General features: G+C 47.9%; 1 protein-coding gene across 11 annotated transcripts in view; it reads right to left on the reverse strand.

Annotated features, from left to right (window-relative positions):
• The window catches only part of wnk2 (WNK lysine deficient protein kinase 2), a 39680-nt gene that overhangs the window by 10301 nt on the left and 15381 nt on the right, over window positions 1-13998 (reverse strand). For 9 of the 11 annotated variants that reach the window (XR_007194805.1, XM_048254628.1, XM_048254627.1 and 6 more), the window contains exons 7-20: window positions 12740-13010; window positions 11125-11540; window positions 9037-9189; window positions 8733-8771; window positions 8071-8238; window positions 7178-7606; window positions 6489-6776; window positions 6006-6055; window positions 4428-4590; window positions 3852-3968; window positions 2561-2731; window positions 2012-2060; window positions 1378-1566; window positions 50-906 (exon numbers count right to left, since the gene is read on the reverse strand). Coding sequence is in view for 10 of the 11 variants with exons in the window: in XM_048254628.1 (XP_048110585.1) it covers window positions 50-906; window positions 1378-1566; window positions 2012-2060; window positions 2561-2731; window positions 3852-3968; window positions 4428-4590; window positions 6006-6055; window positions 6489-6776; window positions 7178-7606; window positions 8071-8238; window positions 8733-8771; window positions 9037-9189; window positions 11125-11540; window positions 12740-13010 (3360 nt within the window). In the remaining variant the exon portion in view is untranslated. The remainder of the gene's footprint in view (window positions 1-49; window positions 907-1377; window positions 1567-2011; window positions 2061-2560; window positions 2732-3851; window positions 3969-4427; window positions 4591-6005; window positions 6056-6488; window positions 6777-7177; window positions 7607-8070; window positions 8239-8732; window positions 8772-9036; window positions 9190-11124; window positions 11541-12739; window positions 13011-13998) is intronic. The other 2 variants (XM_048254624.1, XM_048254629.1) reach the window with 2 other exon arrangements.

The raw sequence follows: 13998 nt of genomic DNA on the forward strand, positions 1-13998 counted from the left end.
TGGGATTATCTGTCAAGCCCAATCCCCAATCCCAATCCTGTGTGATTACCAGCTGTTCTCCAGCCCTGAGACGTCCGTCGCCCAGAGGTCCAGGCGTGCTGGTCCCCGACCCCTCCACGGCGCTCTCGGGTCCCGGCGGAGACTGCACATACTCGGTGCCCGAGCCGGGCGTCTCGGCCGCGCTGCCCGACGGGTACATGGGCGCGTACTCCTGGTACAGCAGGTTCCGCAGCTTCTCGTCCAGCGTTTTGATGGTGCTGTCCACGAAGCCCCCACGGCCGCGCCCGCCCTCCCCGTCCGACTCTGCTGTGGCTGAGGGCTGGGGCAGCGCCGGACTCTGGGGCAGCGACGGGGCTTTGGCACCGCCGACGCTGGCGAAGGGCTGCTGCATCACCACCGAGGCGTGGCCGCCACCGCCACCGCCACCACCCCCCCGCTCCATCTGCATCTGGACGGCCTCTCGGCCGGAGCTCAGGTCCGTGGGTGGGGCGGAGTGGGTCAGGGACGGCGGCATGCTCACGTCCAGAGAGAGGGGCATGGCCAGGGGGCAGCAGGGCACCTCCTCGACCAGGGAGCTGGCGCAGGCCATCTCTGCCACCTGCTGCGCGGCGTGGATCGGGGAGAGCGACGCCAGGCGTCCACTCAGCTGACTCTCGTCCACAGACAGGGAGTTGCGTAGCCCTGTCCCGGCCGGTGGGTGGGCCAGCACCATGCGCGTCTGGGCTGAGCTAGCCGCACCGCTCAGGCCGTCCTCAGGGGGGCAGTGCAGGGGCGGAGGCTGGGCTGGCAGGGCGGTGGAGGAGAGAGAGAAAGCCAGCGGGTCGGTCAGAGGATGGGGGAGAGGGCTGCACACGCCGGTCACATCACTGCCTGCTGAGGGTGGCGCCGAGGTGGAGCCATCAGAGTCTAGAGACACAAATAATAATCATCGTAGGCAAGGCAAGGCAAGTTTATTTATATAGTGGATTTCATACACAAAGGCAATTCAATGTGCTTTACACCATCAGAGAATAACACGCAGTAGTAAGTAAAAGCAGGGAGGACAACATTTTACAAACAAATAGGTCACAAACAATGCAGATAGATTACAAAATGACATGACACATAGAAACATGTAAACAACCCCCTCAACATTTATATTGGGAGAAATTGTCTAAGGCTGCAGATAATTATAGCACATGTGTTTTTGTTAAAAATATTTATTTTCCCTGATTAGATATGCTTACAAGGATGGAGTGAAAACAACATAATAGCTCATAGTTCATAGTGAAAACAACATAAATTTGGCAAGATGAATACCTCTTTTCACCCACCTACATGGGCTTCCAATAAACGGGGAGTGTGCTGTATGATGATGTTTAATGCTGTCAGTGGTACCTTTAGAGAATGTGGATGAGGCCACACTGCCCCCTGCTGGCTGGCCACTCATCCCATCAGGCTTCACAGTCACAGTGCCAGTGAGTGAGGAGTGTGTGGACGCTGTGCCATCAGATGGGGCGTCTCGGCTGCCCAGGGGAACCTCCTCCACCGGACAGATGATGAACCATCTCTTACCGGTGTGTAGAACTGAGGGCAACAGGCAAGACATGGAACAGTTTATTTGGGGGGGCATCTACATTTTTGTGTGTGTGGTCTTTCTGTGTGAAAATAGACTCTCATATATTGTTGTGTAGGAAAAGGGGGCACGTTTTGTCTATGTGGGGCACTTTAGGACCCATGTCACTAGGACATCATAACAAGGCATTGTAAACTTGTAAAAGAGGTCAGCTTTGTAGTAATGCAAACAACTGTAACACCTTGGAGGTTATGTGTGGCTTGGTCTAAAAACTCCATTGGAATACATTCTGGAATGTAACACCACATTTGTTGGCTTTAACACAACAATAAATATGTCAAATAAAAAATATACATGTGGTTTAAAAGAAAATGTTGCAGCTTCTTTGAAATACAGTCCCTGTACCCATGATCAGAAAGGGTGAAGTACGCCTGACGCAGAATACCATTCACTGACCATTCTGCTGATAGACCGGCTGGGGTACTCCAGAAGAACCACTCAGACCCTGATGAAAAACAGAACAGCACAGAGAGAACTAAACACAACACAGGAGCAGGTCCACAGCATGACATGGGGAGAGAGAGAAAGAGCTGGAGTGGGAATGAGAGAGGGGGGAGGATGCTGACAGGTGTGGAAATAATGTGAACAGGTGCATGCATGTGTGTGTGTGTATGGGTGCATGTGCATTGTGCACGTGTATGTGTGTGTGTGCGTATCTGTGTTTGTGCATGTGTGCGTGTGTGTGTGTGTGTGCGTGTTCGTGTGTGCACATATGCGAACATGTGTGTGTGTATGTGTGTTTGTGCGTGTGTGTGCATATGCAGGCATATGTGTGAGTGTATGTGTGTGTGTGTGTGTGTGTGTTATGTGCGTATAGGTGTGTATGTGTGTGTGTGTTTGTGTGAGCGTGTGTGTGCGTGTGTGTGCATATGCAGGCTGTGTGTGTGAGTGTGAGTGTGTGTGTGTTGTGCATATAGGTGTGTATGTGTGTGCTCCCTGTCTCACCTCGCCTCCGGTCAGGCTGCCGCTGTGGCTCTGCTGAGGACTGCTCCCCCTGCTGGACACCCGCTCCCCCTCCGTGTCCTCACTCAGCATGTCCTCAGCCTTGTCCACAATGTCCTTCAACTGGTCAATAAACACCTCCTTCTCAATGGGCAGGATAAAGCCATTGTCCACCTGCAGGTCAAACACGGTCATTACACCACACTCGCCACATTAATTGTGATATAATTTTGTCCCATAAATGGAGCTGTGCTGCTCAGATTTTCTATATAATACCACATTTGTAACTGCATGCTTGAGCTTGACCAGCATTAAAGGAGAATTCCGGTGTGATATTGACCTAAAGTGTATTGAAACATGATACCGAGTGTGAACGTATGTCTCATAGCCCATCTCGGCTTGTCCCCTGCACTCCAAAATCTGGTCAGCTACGATGCTACCAACAGCTTTTTTGGTAGTGGTGCTTAGGCGGGCTAGCCATGCAAATAAATAACTGTTTTACACCCATTTCACGAGGGCTCAATGTATCTCCACACTTCATTGGTAGACTTCCGAGGGCCCTGACATTTAAAACGAGACATTGAGAACTTTGAAAAAGCACTGGTAGTTTACTTACAAGACGATTTATACAAACAGTACCTTCCGCAGTTTAAGCGTTTGCAGCCATCTTGAATTTAGTCACGATAAATCCAACTAGCGGTAAGAATGAACAGGTATGATAAGGGATCAGATTCCAAAAATAATTCGGTGGAAATGCAGTTGCTGCTACTGGAAGAAACTGGAATCCATGCATTTCCACTGAATTATTTTTGGAATCTGATCCCTTTATCATACCTGTTCATTCTTACTGTTGCTCGAATTTATCGTGACTAAATTCAAGATGGCTGCAAACGCTTTCTTCGAAACCGTCTGTATAAATCGTCTTGTAAGTAAACTACCAGTGCTTTTTCAAAGTTCTCAATGTCTCGCTTTAAATGTCAGGGGCCCCTCGGAAGTCTACCAATGAAGTGTGGAGATACATTGAGCCTAAATAAATGGTGTAAACAGTGATTTATTTGCATGGCTAGCCCGGATGCGAAGCACCACTATTGAAAAAGCTGTTGGTAGCATCGGCTAACTAGCGCCAGATTTTGGAGTGCAGGGGACAAGCCGAGATGGGCTATGAGACATACGTTCACACTCGGTATCATGTTTCAATACACTTTAGGTCAATATCACACCGGAATTCTCCTTTAACAGTTTGGGATTGCTTAATATTTATCTTGTCTTCATTTTGCGTGGGAAGATGCTTTACCATGTATGTAGCTATCTCCTCAGGAGCATCCCCGTCTAGATCAAACTTGAAGGTCACCATTTTATGGTTATGAGTCTCCAGCTGACATTCCACCATCTTGTCACCGGTATCACAAACCTGTGGGCAAGACCAACGCAATAAAGCCACTGTTCTTAGCATCAGGAATATGAACTACTGTATGAAGAAACCACATGTAAACACACCCATTCCCTTTTAAATACCGCATGCCACTATTACTACTATTAGTACTAAAGTAATGAGTAAAAATAACATATCAGAAATATAGTTATTACTCTGTAATGTCCTTTTATTTTATTAAAATGTGTGTGATAACAGTCTTTGCCTGCAGTTGCCAGATAACCTGGGATGCCCCACTCCACCTCTTGCTCTGGCTCCAGAAGCCAATATAAGGTACCTTGTCCTGTGTGTGTGTGTGTGTGTGTGTGTGTGTGTGTGTGTGTGTGTGTGTGTGTGTGTGTGTGTGTGTGTGTGTGTGTGTGTGAGAGAGAGAGAGAGAGAGAGAGAGAGAGAGAGAGAGAGAGAGAGAGAGTGTGTTGTGTGTGAGGTGTGGCTCACATTAAGCATGTTCAGTTTGGGTTTGCTGGTCTTCTCCTGGCGGGAGCGAGTGCGAGCCGACTTGCGGTGATGTTTCCGTGGTTTCCCATCTCCTTTGCCTCCAATGGTGGCGCCTTCATAGCTGTCGCTCATCTCTTTGCCTGACGCCGCGTCCGAGTTGACACTGTGATGCCACAGGATTGTGTTAAGTTAGAAAAGAGAATTAGCTATGACTGGCCAGTCAGACATTGTGGTCAGTTTCAACTGATAACACTACAGATGGTCTGTTTCACTGAAGCCACAACTAAACTTCAAGCTTGTCAGTGCAGAACATGATGCTGTAGCTCATGGTAACTCAGACATAATTTTGTATTTAAGCAACACTGAAGAAAGATGTATTTTATCATTCAGTCAGCGTTTATTTAATTCTGGGAAATTCAGGGTAGACCTCATGTTCAATGATGCTGATATATTTTCAATGATCCCAACAAAATAAAATATTTGAAAATGTTTGAAATATAAAAGGAAGACATTGAATGGGGCAAATATTATTTCGTTTTTAGCTCTTAAATGTATCCATTTAGCGTGCCCTACTGTTTCACTGTTTGATGTGCCATTTTGTTCTAAGACTGGGTTATCCTCTGAATGAGAACAGCTTAAACAACCAGACAGACTTATCGGATGGACTAATAATTGTGCGGTCATGCCCATGTTTGACAACTGACCTCAATTGCCAAGAATTCCCTGCATATGTGGTTCACATTTACAAGTACATGTATTAATTGTGCAGATGCTTTTATCCAAAGGCACTTACAGAATAAGAATTAACAATCAAGTTACAATGCAAAGGAGACCTTGAGTAACAATAAATACTACCACAATAAATATCACTACCAGAGGATGAGAGGTGCAGAAGTTTAAGTATTAATCAAAGTGTAGTTGATGGAGGTATGGTAGAGGAAGGAGGAGGTAGAAGGAAGGAAGAAAAGAAGAGCATAATAAGTGCATGTTAGGTGTGTTAGCTTGTTAGATGTGTTGCAATAGTTTGAACTACCTCCCAATATATGGCCAGGCAATATATGTCATGGCATTAGAAACAGACCATTTAATGGTCCATTGCTGTTCAAATCTCTATAATCTCTAATTCCATGGAGATGGTGATTTCACATGAGCAGGTCAGCATGTGTACAATTTTGTTTTGTTTGCCTAAATCCTGACTAAGACTGAGGAAATATGCCCAGTATCTATCTGAATTTCAATTGGACAACTTCCTTGCCTTGTGTTTCTTATTAAGATAGTTAATAACAGATTAGAAATAATAATGGATTAAAAGTAATCCTGTATTTGCTCTACATAAGAATTTACAGCATTTTCATATTTTCACAAAGAATTCACAAAACAATACTTGAGAGGTAATTTTTCATAGTTTTGCATAGCCTCCATTTTGGGGGTAAATCCCTTCGGCACCAGAAAATATTCAATCTAACAGGATTACCAAGTTACACTGGACCAGAGGAATGTCTGTGAGCGTGGACAGCTGGCGAGCCAGCCAGGAGGGGCAGACGCATTAATGAATCATTTTTCAGCATGGCTACCCACCTGTCGTAGGCATAGCTGAGGAAGGCCGCCTGTCTATCTGGCATCGGCTCCTGACAAAAAAAAAAAGTGTTTCAGACTCAAGCCAGCACGACAACACAAGAGCCTACACCAAAGCCAGGAATGATTAACCATATTAAGCGCAACATGCAGTACAGAATATGTGCATATATTATATTGTCAGAAAGAGAGTGCACATTAGAGGTTGTACAAAGAGGACATTTCAATAAATCATTTAGATAGTTAGGCTAAAACTATGTATGTATGAAAAGGAAATAGAGTGAAATATGATTACAGAATGTTGCAATTGATTACAGAATAACTAATAAGCCGTATTGTACAAAATATGATTTTTAACATTGTCCAACTGAATGGGACAATAAAACACTTCCGTTATGTGTGAGGCGGCACAGTTAGGGTCTCAGAGTTTCTGTATGATGCTACAGGGGGACTGCAGGGCTGCTGCTGAGTGGACATTAACATTACCTCCTGAAGAAGCTCTGCTGGATGCTGGGTGGAGACCAACGCTGGGGCGGGCACAGACCCAGAGCTAACATTGGCACCCTCGGGCGCACCTGGTGCCAGGGCACCAGCAATCAGTGGCGTGGGCGCAGGACTCTCTGGGTGGCAGCGCTGGGATACAGCAGTAGAGGGATCGGCCTCCTGATCGGCTCTGACCGGAAGAGACTGGACGAAGGAAGTGGGGACACCAGCGTGGACGGGAGCCAGGAGAGGAGCCTCCTCCTGGGCCGAGACGCTGCTGCACTCCTGCAGCTGGGGAAGAGGAGGAGGAAGATGATGAAGAGGAAGGGGAGGAGGGGAGGGGAGAGTAGGTGCCGCATTAGACTGTCGTGGGGGATATACAGCATCAGCATGACAAATCACATTTGTGTCCCGCCCTGCTGTCTGTGGCACTCCAGAAATGGGCCAAAGCCCAATATGATCATCAGATGAAACTATACATATTGTGAACCGTCGTGGAATGCTAGTGCTTGTAGAACCATGGTGTACAGAGTTCAAAGATATAACAAAAAACTGGTATTGGCAGCGTCTCCGTGAATTAAGTGTATTAAAGAATTTTCACAAATGTCATGCCACACCTATACATAAGTGAAAACTCAGCAGTTATGCGTTGGCAGTTTGCAGTTTGGTAGGAGTGCTGGTGCAACATTTACCTGCACTGCTGTCTCAGCCAAACTTTGTTCTTGCTGAGGGAGGGAGGCAGGCTTTAAGCTAGGGACGGGAGCAGATTGGGTGGGGTAGACGATGGGCGGGGCTTCAGGTTGGGGAATGGGAGAGTAAGCTGGTTGCTGGTGCGTAGTGGCCATGGAGGGTGACACCGCCATGGCCAGGAGAGGAATAGGGGGCGCCAACATTTGCTGGGGCATGGAGCTGGGGGTTTGGGGGGTGCCCAGGCCAGAGGGCACAGACTGGGTGGACGCCAGGGGGAGGCAGGGGTGAGCAGGGGCAGGGGAGTAGTAGGGAGAGGGCACGGGGGCAACACTGGTGGGGTAAGCAGACGACAGGGGAGCGGGGGAATAAGACATTGCTTCACATCCAGCTGGTGTGCCCCCTGCTGGTAGCACAGAGTATGCAGAAGGGAACTGAGGAGGTAGATAGAAAAAGGAAAAAAAAGAATATATAATAAAAACCAAAGACGAGTAAATCATATTTAAGTCAGACAACCCTATGCAGAAAGAGGACAGAGTAATCAATATGAACTGAGGGGGAGAGGATATAAAAGACCTGAGATTCCCATACACAGATACTGTACATACATACATACATATGTATCGGTATCGGTAACATACATACATAGATATAGGTAACATGCATACATACATACATACATACATACATACATACATACATACATATGTAACATATATACAAACATATAGGTACTGTAAGTATCGGTAACATATATACAAACATATAGGTACTGTAAGTATACAAACATACAGTTGACATACAGTACATATTAGCATATTAGAGTGTATGTGGGAGAGAGAGACACAGAGAGAGAGGAGAGAGAGGAGGGGGATTAGAGTAAAGCCTCCACACAGACCTGCGTGGTGATCTGCAGGGGCTGGAGAAGGGGCGTGGCGTGGGCTGGCTGCTGTGGGGGCAGGGACTGGATGGTGCCCGGCATGGTGGTGGACGTCTGGAGCAGCAGTGCAGGAAAGGGGTGTCCATCTGAGCCAGCCTGCGATAGAGGTGGAGCAGTAGAAAATGGCTAACGAAGAGAGAGAGAGAGACAGAGAGAGAGTGAGAGAGGGGGGCAGTGAGAGTCAGATAGAGAGAGAGAGACAGAGAGAGAGTCAGAGAGGGGGCGGGCAGAGAGAAAGATAGATAGAAAGAGAGAGATAGAGAGAGAGAGAGGGAGGGAGACCAGAAGAGAGTGAGAGGAAGAGAGAGGTCATTCGTAACACATACAGCACATCACCCTGTACATGGTTGTGGACATGAGACTCTTGAAAAATAATCTGAGAATAATGACTCCTCTGAGCAGACGGAGTCTCCCATACAGCCAGGGATTAATAGATGCTGCTACATGTGGGGTTTGGCTTTTGGATTTGGATTTGGTACCACTTGATCAGACAAAACAGAAGGACTGAGCATTAGGCTGACTGCATGCATTTCAGCTGCCTCAGACAAGACTAGGGCATGGGGCTGCCCAGTTAAGACATTGCTTTCAGTGTTTGGATTAGTCTGAGGCGGTGGGTCTACCTGGGCCTGGAAAACGGCAGGGTGGAGATAGAGATGGAACTGAGAGAAATAAAAAATCAAAAACACAGGGAAGAAATCAGCCTAAATTAAACCACATATCAACTTCTCTATCACACAAAGACAGTCTCTAGCTGATTTTTTCCCTTGCTCTATCCTTCTCTCTCTCTCTCTCTCTCTCTCACACACACACACACACACACAGTTATAAATACACACTCATGCACACGCACTATTAGCGGGCCAAAAGGGGGCTGAGAGTGTTATGGAAGAGCTAAGCTTCCTGTGCATCACCACGGTGACTCACCTCCTGTGGTAGCTGCTGCGGCGGTGGCTGCTGGCTCAGCTGCACTAGTTGTGCTGGTTGAGAGGGAGGCAGGAAGCTGGGGACAGTCTGCTGGCCGTGCGGCATGCTCAGGACCGGAGCGGCCGAAACAGAGGAAGCCAAGGCGACGCTCGGCTGGGAAAGACATCAGACAACTTAGCCACACAGACACGCAAGGCCACACACACAGAAGACCACAGAAGCACTGCTGATTTTCCAATGCTAATCCACAAGGCTATATTAATGATGAGGAAGTGTGAGGAAGTCATTTTATCAATCAAAAAATAAAACACTGTTTCTCCTGGACAAAACGTGTGGTTAAATAGTTTAAAATAGCTATTAGAACATTAGAAAAAGATAACTAAAATAAAATGTAAAACCCTAATTAGTCATTACATTATGCCTGGAAAAAACAAGACCAGGACTTATGTTCTGTACTTGGGATCCACATTGATTTAAAGGAGGAGTCGAGATCTAACGAAGTTTAAAGACATGTGATAGCATTCATTCAACAGTAAGCAGACATCAATGGAGACCAAGCAGCCATTCTGACACTAGAAGCAGCGGATAATATTGTTCGAAGGCCAGCATCTATGTGGGAGTCATGCTTACACGCCTGTCATCATCATTCAGCATCACAAAAGGCAGACATTCCTTTCATACTCTTCAGCCTCTCCATTTATGGACAAAGCCCTATGGCGTCTAGACATGATGGCAAAGCAGAGAGGGTGCAGTTGATCCTGGAGAGTAGGACTCTTGTTGAGGTACAAATGACAGGGGTGCAGAAACAAGTGAGTTTGGAGGGAGGCAAGTTGGAGTTTGGAGGAAGGCGAGTTGAACTGCTCTGGCTCAGGTTCAGGCTAAGGTGTCTACAGGAGGATACAGCAGTATCTAGGGGACGTTGGCAGCTTTACAAACAGTACCCCTCCTAGTACCAACAACCTTACCAGGTGCCCTGACATGCCCTGGCCTCTAGGTGGCGACGGAGGGCTGGGCAAAGGTGACGGCTGCCGTGGCGTGACGTGCCCCTGAGGCACGGGCAGCGTGTAGACGGGGCCGTCGGAGGAGCCCTGGGGCCCTGGAGTAGCCCTGGAGTAGATAGGGCTGTCGGCGGAGCTCATCTGCAAGCCCAGCAGCCCTGCCAGCCCTTGACGGGGCAGCATGGGGGAGCTGGTACGGCGCTGGATGATGTGCTGCAGCTGCTGGTGCAGCAGGGAGAGGTCCGAGCAGTCGCTCAGGCTCCTGGAGCTCGGGAGAGCCGCCCGGGGCAGCGGGGAGGTAGGGGAGGAGGGCAGGGGTGGGCTCTGAGGGGAGAGGGGAGTCCTGGGGGAGACCGGGCAGCTGCGCGCAGCCATGCGGTACTGCTGGTGGTGGTGGTGGTGGGGGGGGGGGGCCGCAGGGGACCAAGTGGGTGCCGTTCGGGGACAACTGAGGGACGGGTGAGAGGAGACCTAAATGCGACGGGCGGCGGCTGTGGAGAGTGCCGTCCACGACGGGCGCCAGCAGCAGGGCCAGGCAGCTGGGGCAGAAGTGAGCGGGAGGCTCTGCCGGCCTGTGAGGACAAGGTGCTGCGCTGCCGCCGCGAGTCTGGGCGGCTGGACCGGCAGGGCGGTACGGAAGCTGGGCCGAGGCTGATGAGCTAGACTGAGGCTGCAGACTGGGGGCGTTGTGGGAAGGGTCAGACTGGGGCGGGCCGGGGAGCACTCCCACACCGGGGGGAGGGGCCGACAGCTCTCCCATGAAGCGGCAGGAGCACCGAGGACTCCGAGGAGGACACAGCTGCATGCTGCTCCTCAGCACGTCAATGATGGAGGTGCTGCCACGTCTGGCACTGTGGTCGTGCCCCTCTGCCCACTGATACAACGACAGGTACTCCTTGATCTGACAAGGAACACTTGAGTGCCTCTGTTTGCGTCACGTTATGTAGGAGAGAAGGATTATTTCAAAATAAAATTGGATGAAGGGTTCTTTCAAATTAGTTTCACAAATGATGCCCAAACATAAAAGGAGGAGAGAATGACAGAATGAATAATGAGAAGGAAAATGGAGGAATATACTAAACAGCCTTACTGGAGGAGACTGCTGATAGGTCCCCTGATGCAACTGCAGAGAAGGTTGCTGGTAGGCCCCCTGGTGCAGTTGTGCAGCGGCTTGCTGGTAGACCCCCTGATTGAGCTGTGCAGTAGGCTGTTGTTGTTGTTGTTGTTGTTGGGCCCCCTGTTGCAGCTGTGTGGTCTGCTGCTGTTGGGCCCCTGGGTGCAGCTGCATCATGGGCTCCTGTTGGGCCCCCTGGTGCAGCTGTGTGGTGTGCTGCTGTTGGATCCCTTGTAGTGGTTGAGCAGTCTGCTGCTGGTAGGTCCCTGGCTGCATGGGGGCCCCATATGCCCTCTGGGTAGTGGCGATGGGCTCCGGGAGAGAATGATAGGGGATACTGTGCTGGTGGCTCAACACATCTGAGATAACTGCAGACCCAACACCACTGTCAGCTAGGTAACAAGAGAAGGAAGAGGACATCAACAAACCAACAAAAAACACAAACAAACAATAAAAAAACAAGCACCATTCTGCACTGCATTCTGCACTGTCACACTGAATACGGACAATAATAATAATAATAATAATAATAATAATAATAATAATAATAATAATAATAATACATTTTATTTATCAGGGCCTTTCAAGTCACCCAATGACACTGTACAATTAAAAGGTTATGGATGTTAAACAGTACATACAGACAGACATTACTAACACAGGGGACATTGTACATTAAAGACAAGATAAAGGACAAAATGGTTGGAACTGCAGGTGAGAGTATATGACCTATCCTGTCATATATCTCCAGGTTAGATCCATTTGTCCTATTGGCTTTAGTTGGAGTATGTATGGCTGGGCACCCAAGTGAGTGCAGTGTGAACTGTGACAGTGTTTGGATGTGAAATGTTGAAGGTATAATCAAAAGACAACATTCAGCTAATTTTGACTTCTGCGGTGATTCTGAGGTGGTACTTATGGGTGCCAAGGTCAAAATCCGCTATAGTGGTACGTATGGGTGCCATATTGGAAAGGTCAAAATCCGCTACAGTGGTATGTATTGGTGCCATATTGGAAAGGTCAAAATCCTCTATGGTGAGTGCACTGTGGCGACAGGGGAGGAGAGCAGCTGCTGTATCTGCCGGAGAGGTGGTTTTTGCAGTCACAATACTACACAGGACCTGCACTGGTAGCCCAAAAGGGATCAGTATTCTCAGCCAGACTTTGTACACGCTCATGAAAATATCTTCTACAGGAACATGCTGAGTTCTGCTCTCGATCAGTCTCACTCTCATATTACTGTTTGGACTTGTATACATCAGTACTTAGGTATATATATACAATATGTATAGCAATATTTTCAGTTTGAGGGATAGATTCAGAAATATAGGGCCTTATTTTGTTATTTGTAAGAATTTTAATATGTGTCATTTTATTAACCATTTACACAATTATCAGTGGATTCAGATGTTCATGACACACACACTTCCTTTCATGGCTGCTGGTTTGGCAGCTTACTTAACTCACACTCACACACACACACGCACACACACACACTCACTTTCTCTTTCACACACACATCCATTCCCTCACACACACACACACACACACACACACGCATTGTTTCGTGGCTGCTGGTTTGGCTCCTCACATGTAGCTGTGGTGGCAGAGGCCGGGTCCTGCTCTGACACGGTCTCGTCCGTGTCTGAGGGAGCTGTCGAGGGGGCGGTCTGTGCCGGGCTGGCCCCAGGCACCTGCAGCAGGCTGGCTGCTCCCTCCGCTCCCTTCTCCCCGGACTCCTCCTCAGCAGTGGCTGCCACCGAGATGATCCGCTCACGTCTCCACTTGATCAGGGCCACGCGGTCGCGGATGGACTTCCCCACCACCTTCACGTCACTGTCCAGGAAGAAGCCCGATTCCACCTGCCACAGGATGGGGAAGGTCACAAACTACTCCGTCTCCACCCTGATCCATCTATGCTTTTATTCAACTAATTGCAGTTACTAACGACATATCTCGACTCACACGTTGGCCACAGTGGTACGTCAATATCTTCTTTAAACAGCAGGGAGGATTATCTGTTTTCTTGAGTCTAAAATTCATGCGACTAGGAATGAATGGGGCAATGGTGATTATCCTTTCAGGAACTAGAATGGGGCTATGGTGATGGGGACCTAAGCCAAAGACTGCTTAAATATTCAGATTGTTCTTCATCTCATGTTTCTTTTTATTGTTCCGTATATCCTATTCAGGATTAAATTAATTCATTACATTTCTGTCTCTTGAGTCTCTCTGGTAGAATTAGAAATGAATGGAACTATGGTGATTCTCCTTTCAGGAACTAGAAATGAATGGAACTATGGTGATTCTCTTTTCAGGAACTACTGGCACAGGACCAGACTCATGCCCATGTGCACAACAGAACACTGTATCATCTCCTGGGCTTGTCATCGATGATGAGATTATGTTCTCTACGCTTCTAAGCTCTTTTGTTTGAAATACATCCGCACCAAAGTGTCTCATTATGAATAAAAGGTCAGACGCCCCAGTGGGCTGGTAAAAAATTGATCCTCCACAGACCCCTGAAGCTTTTATTCCCTGCTGTCATAAGACCACTGGTGATATTCACATTACATTACATAACACCCAATCAACGACCCACTTCCACAGAATACACCAGTGGACTGTGTGTGCTTTTAATGAGTCATCCATATGCCAACGTTAATCTGTCTTTAATGCCTGAAAACAGGTGAGACAATCTAGTGATGCCAGCTACATAAGGATGAATGCTATTGGATGAGATTTTACTGTGAAAACACAAATGTTGACATATTATCACTGAAAACACTACAATTTCAAGAGCTAAAGATCTTTCTCTGTTGAAGTCATATGCATTTGCATATAATTGCA

The sequence above is a fragment of the Alosa alosa genome, chromosome 10, assembly GCF_017589495.1.
Source record: "Alosa alosa isolate M-15738 ecotype Scorff River chromosome 10, AALO_Geno_1.1, whole genome shotgun sequence".
NCBI classification, from domain to species: domain Eukaryota; kingdom Metazoa; phylum Chordata; class Actinopteri; order Clupeiformes; family Clupeidae; genus Alosa; species Alosa alosa.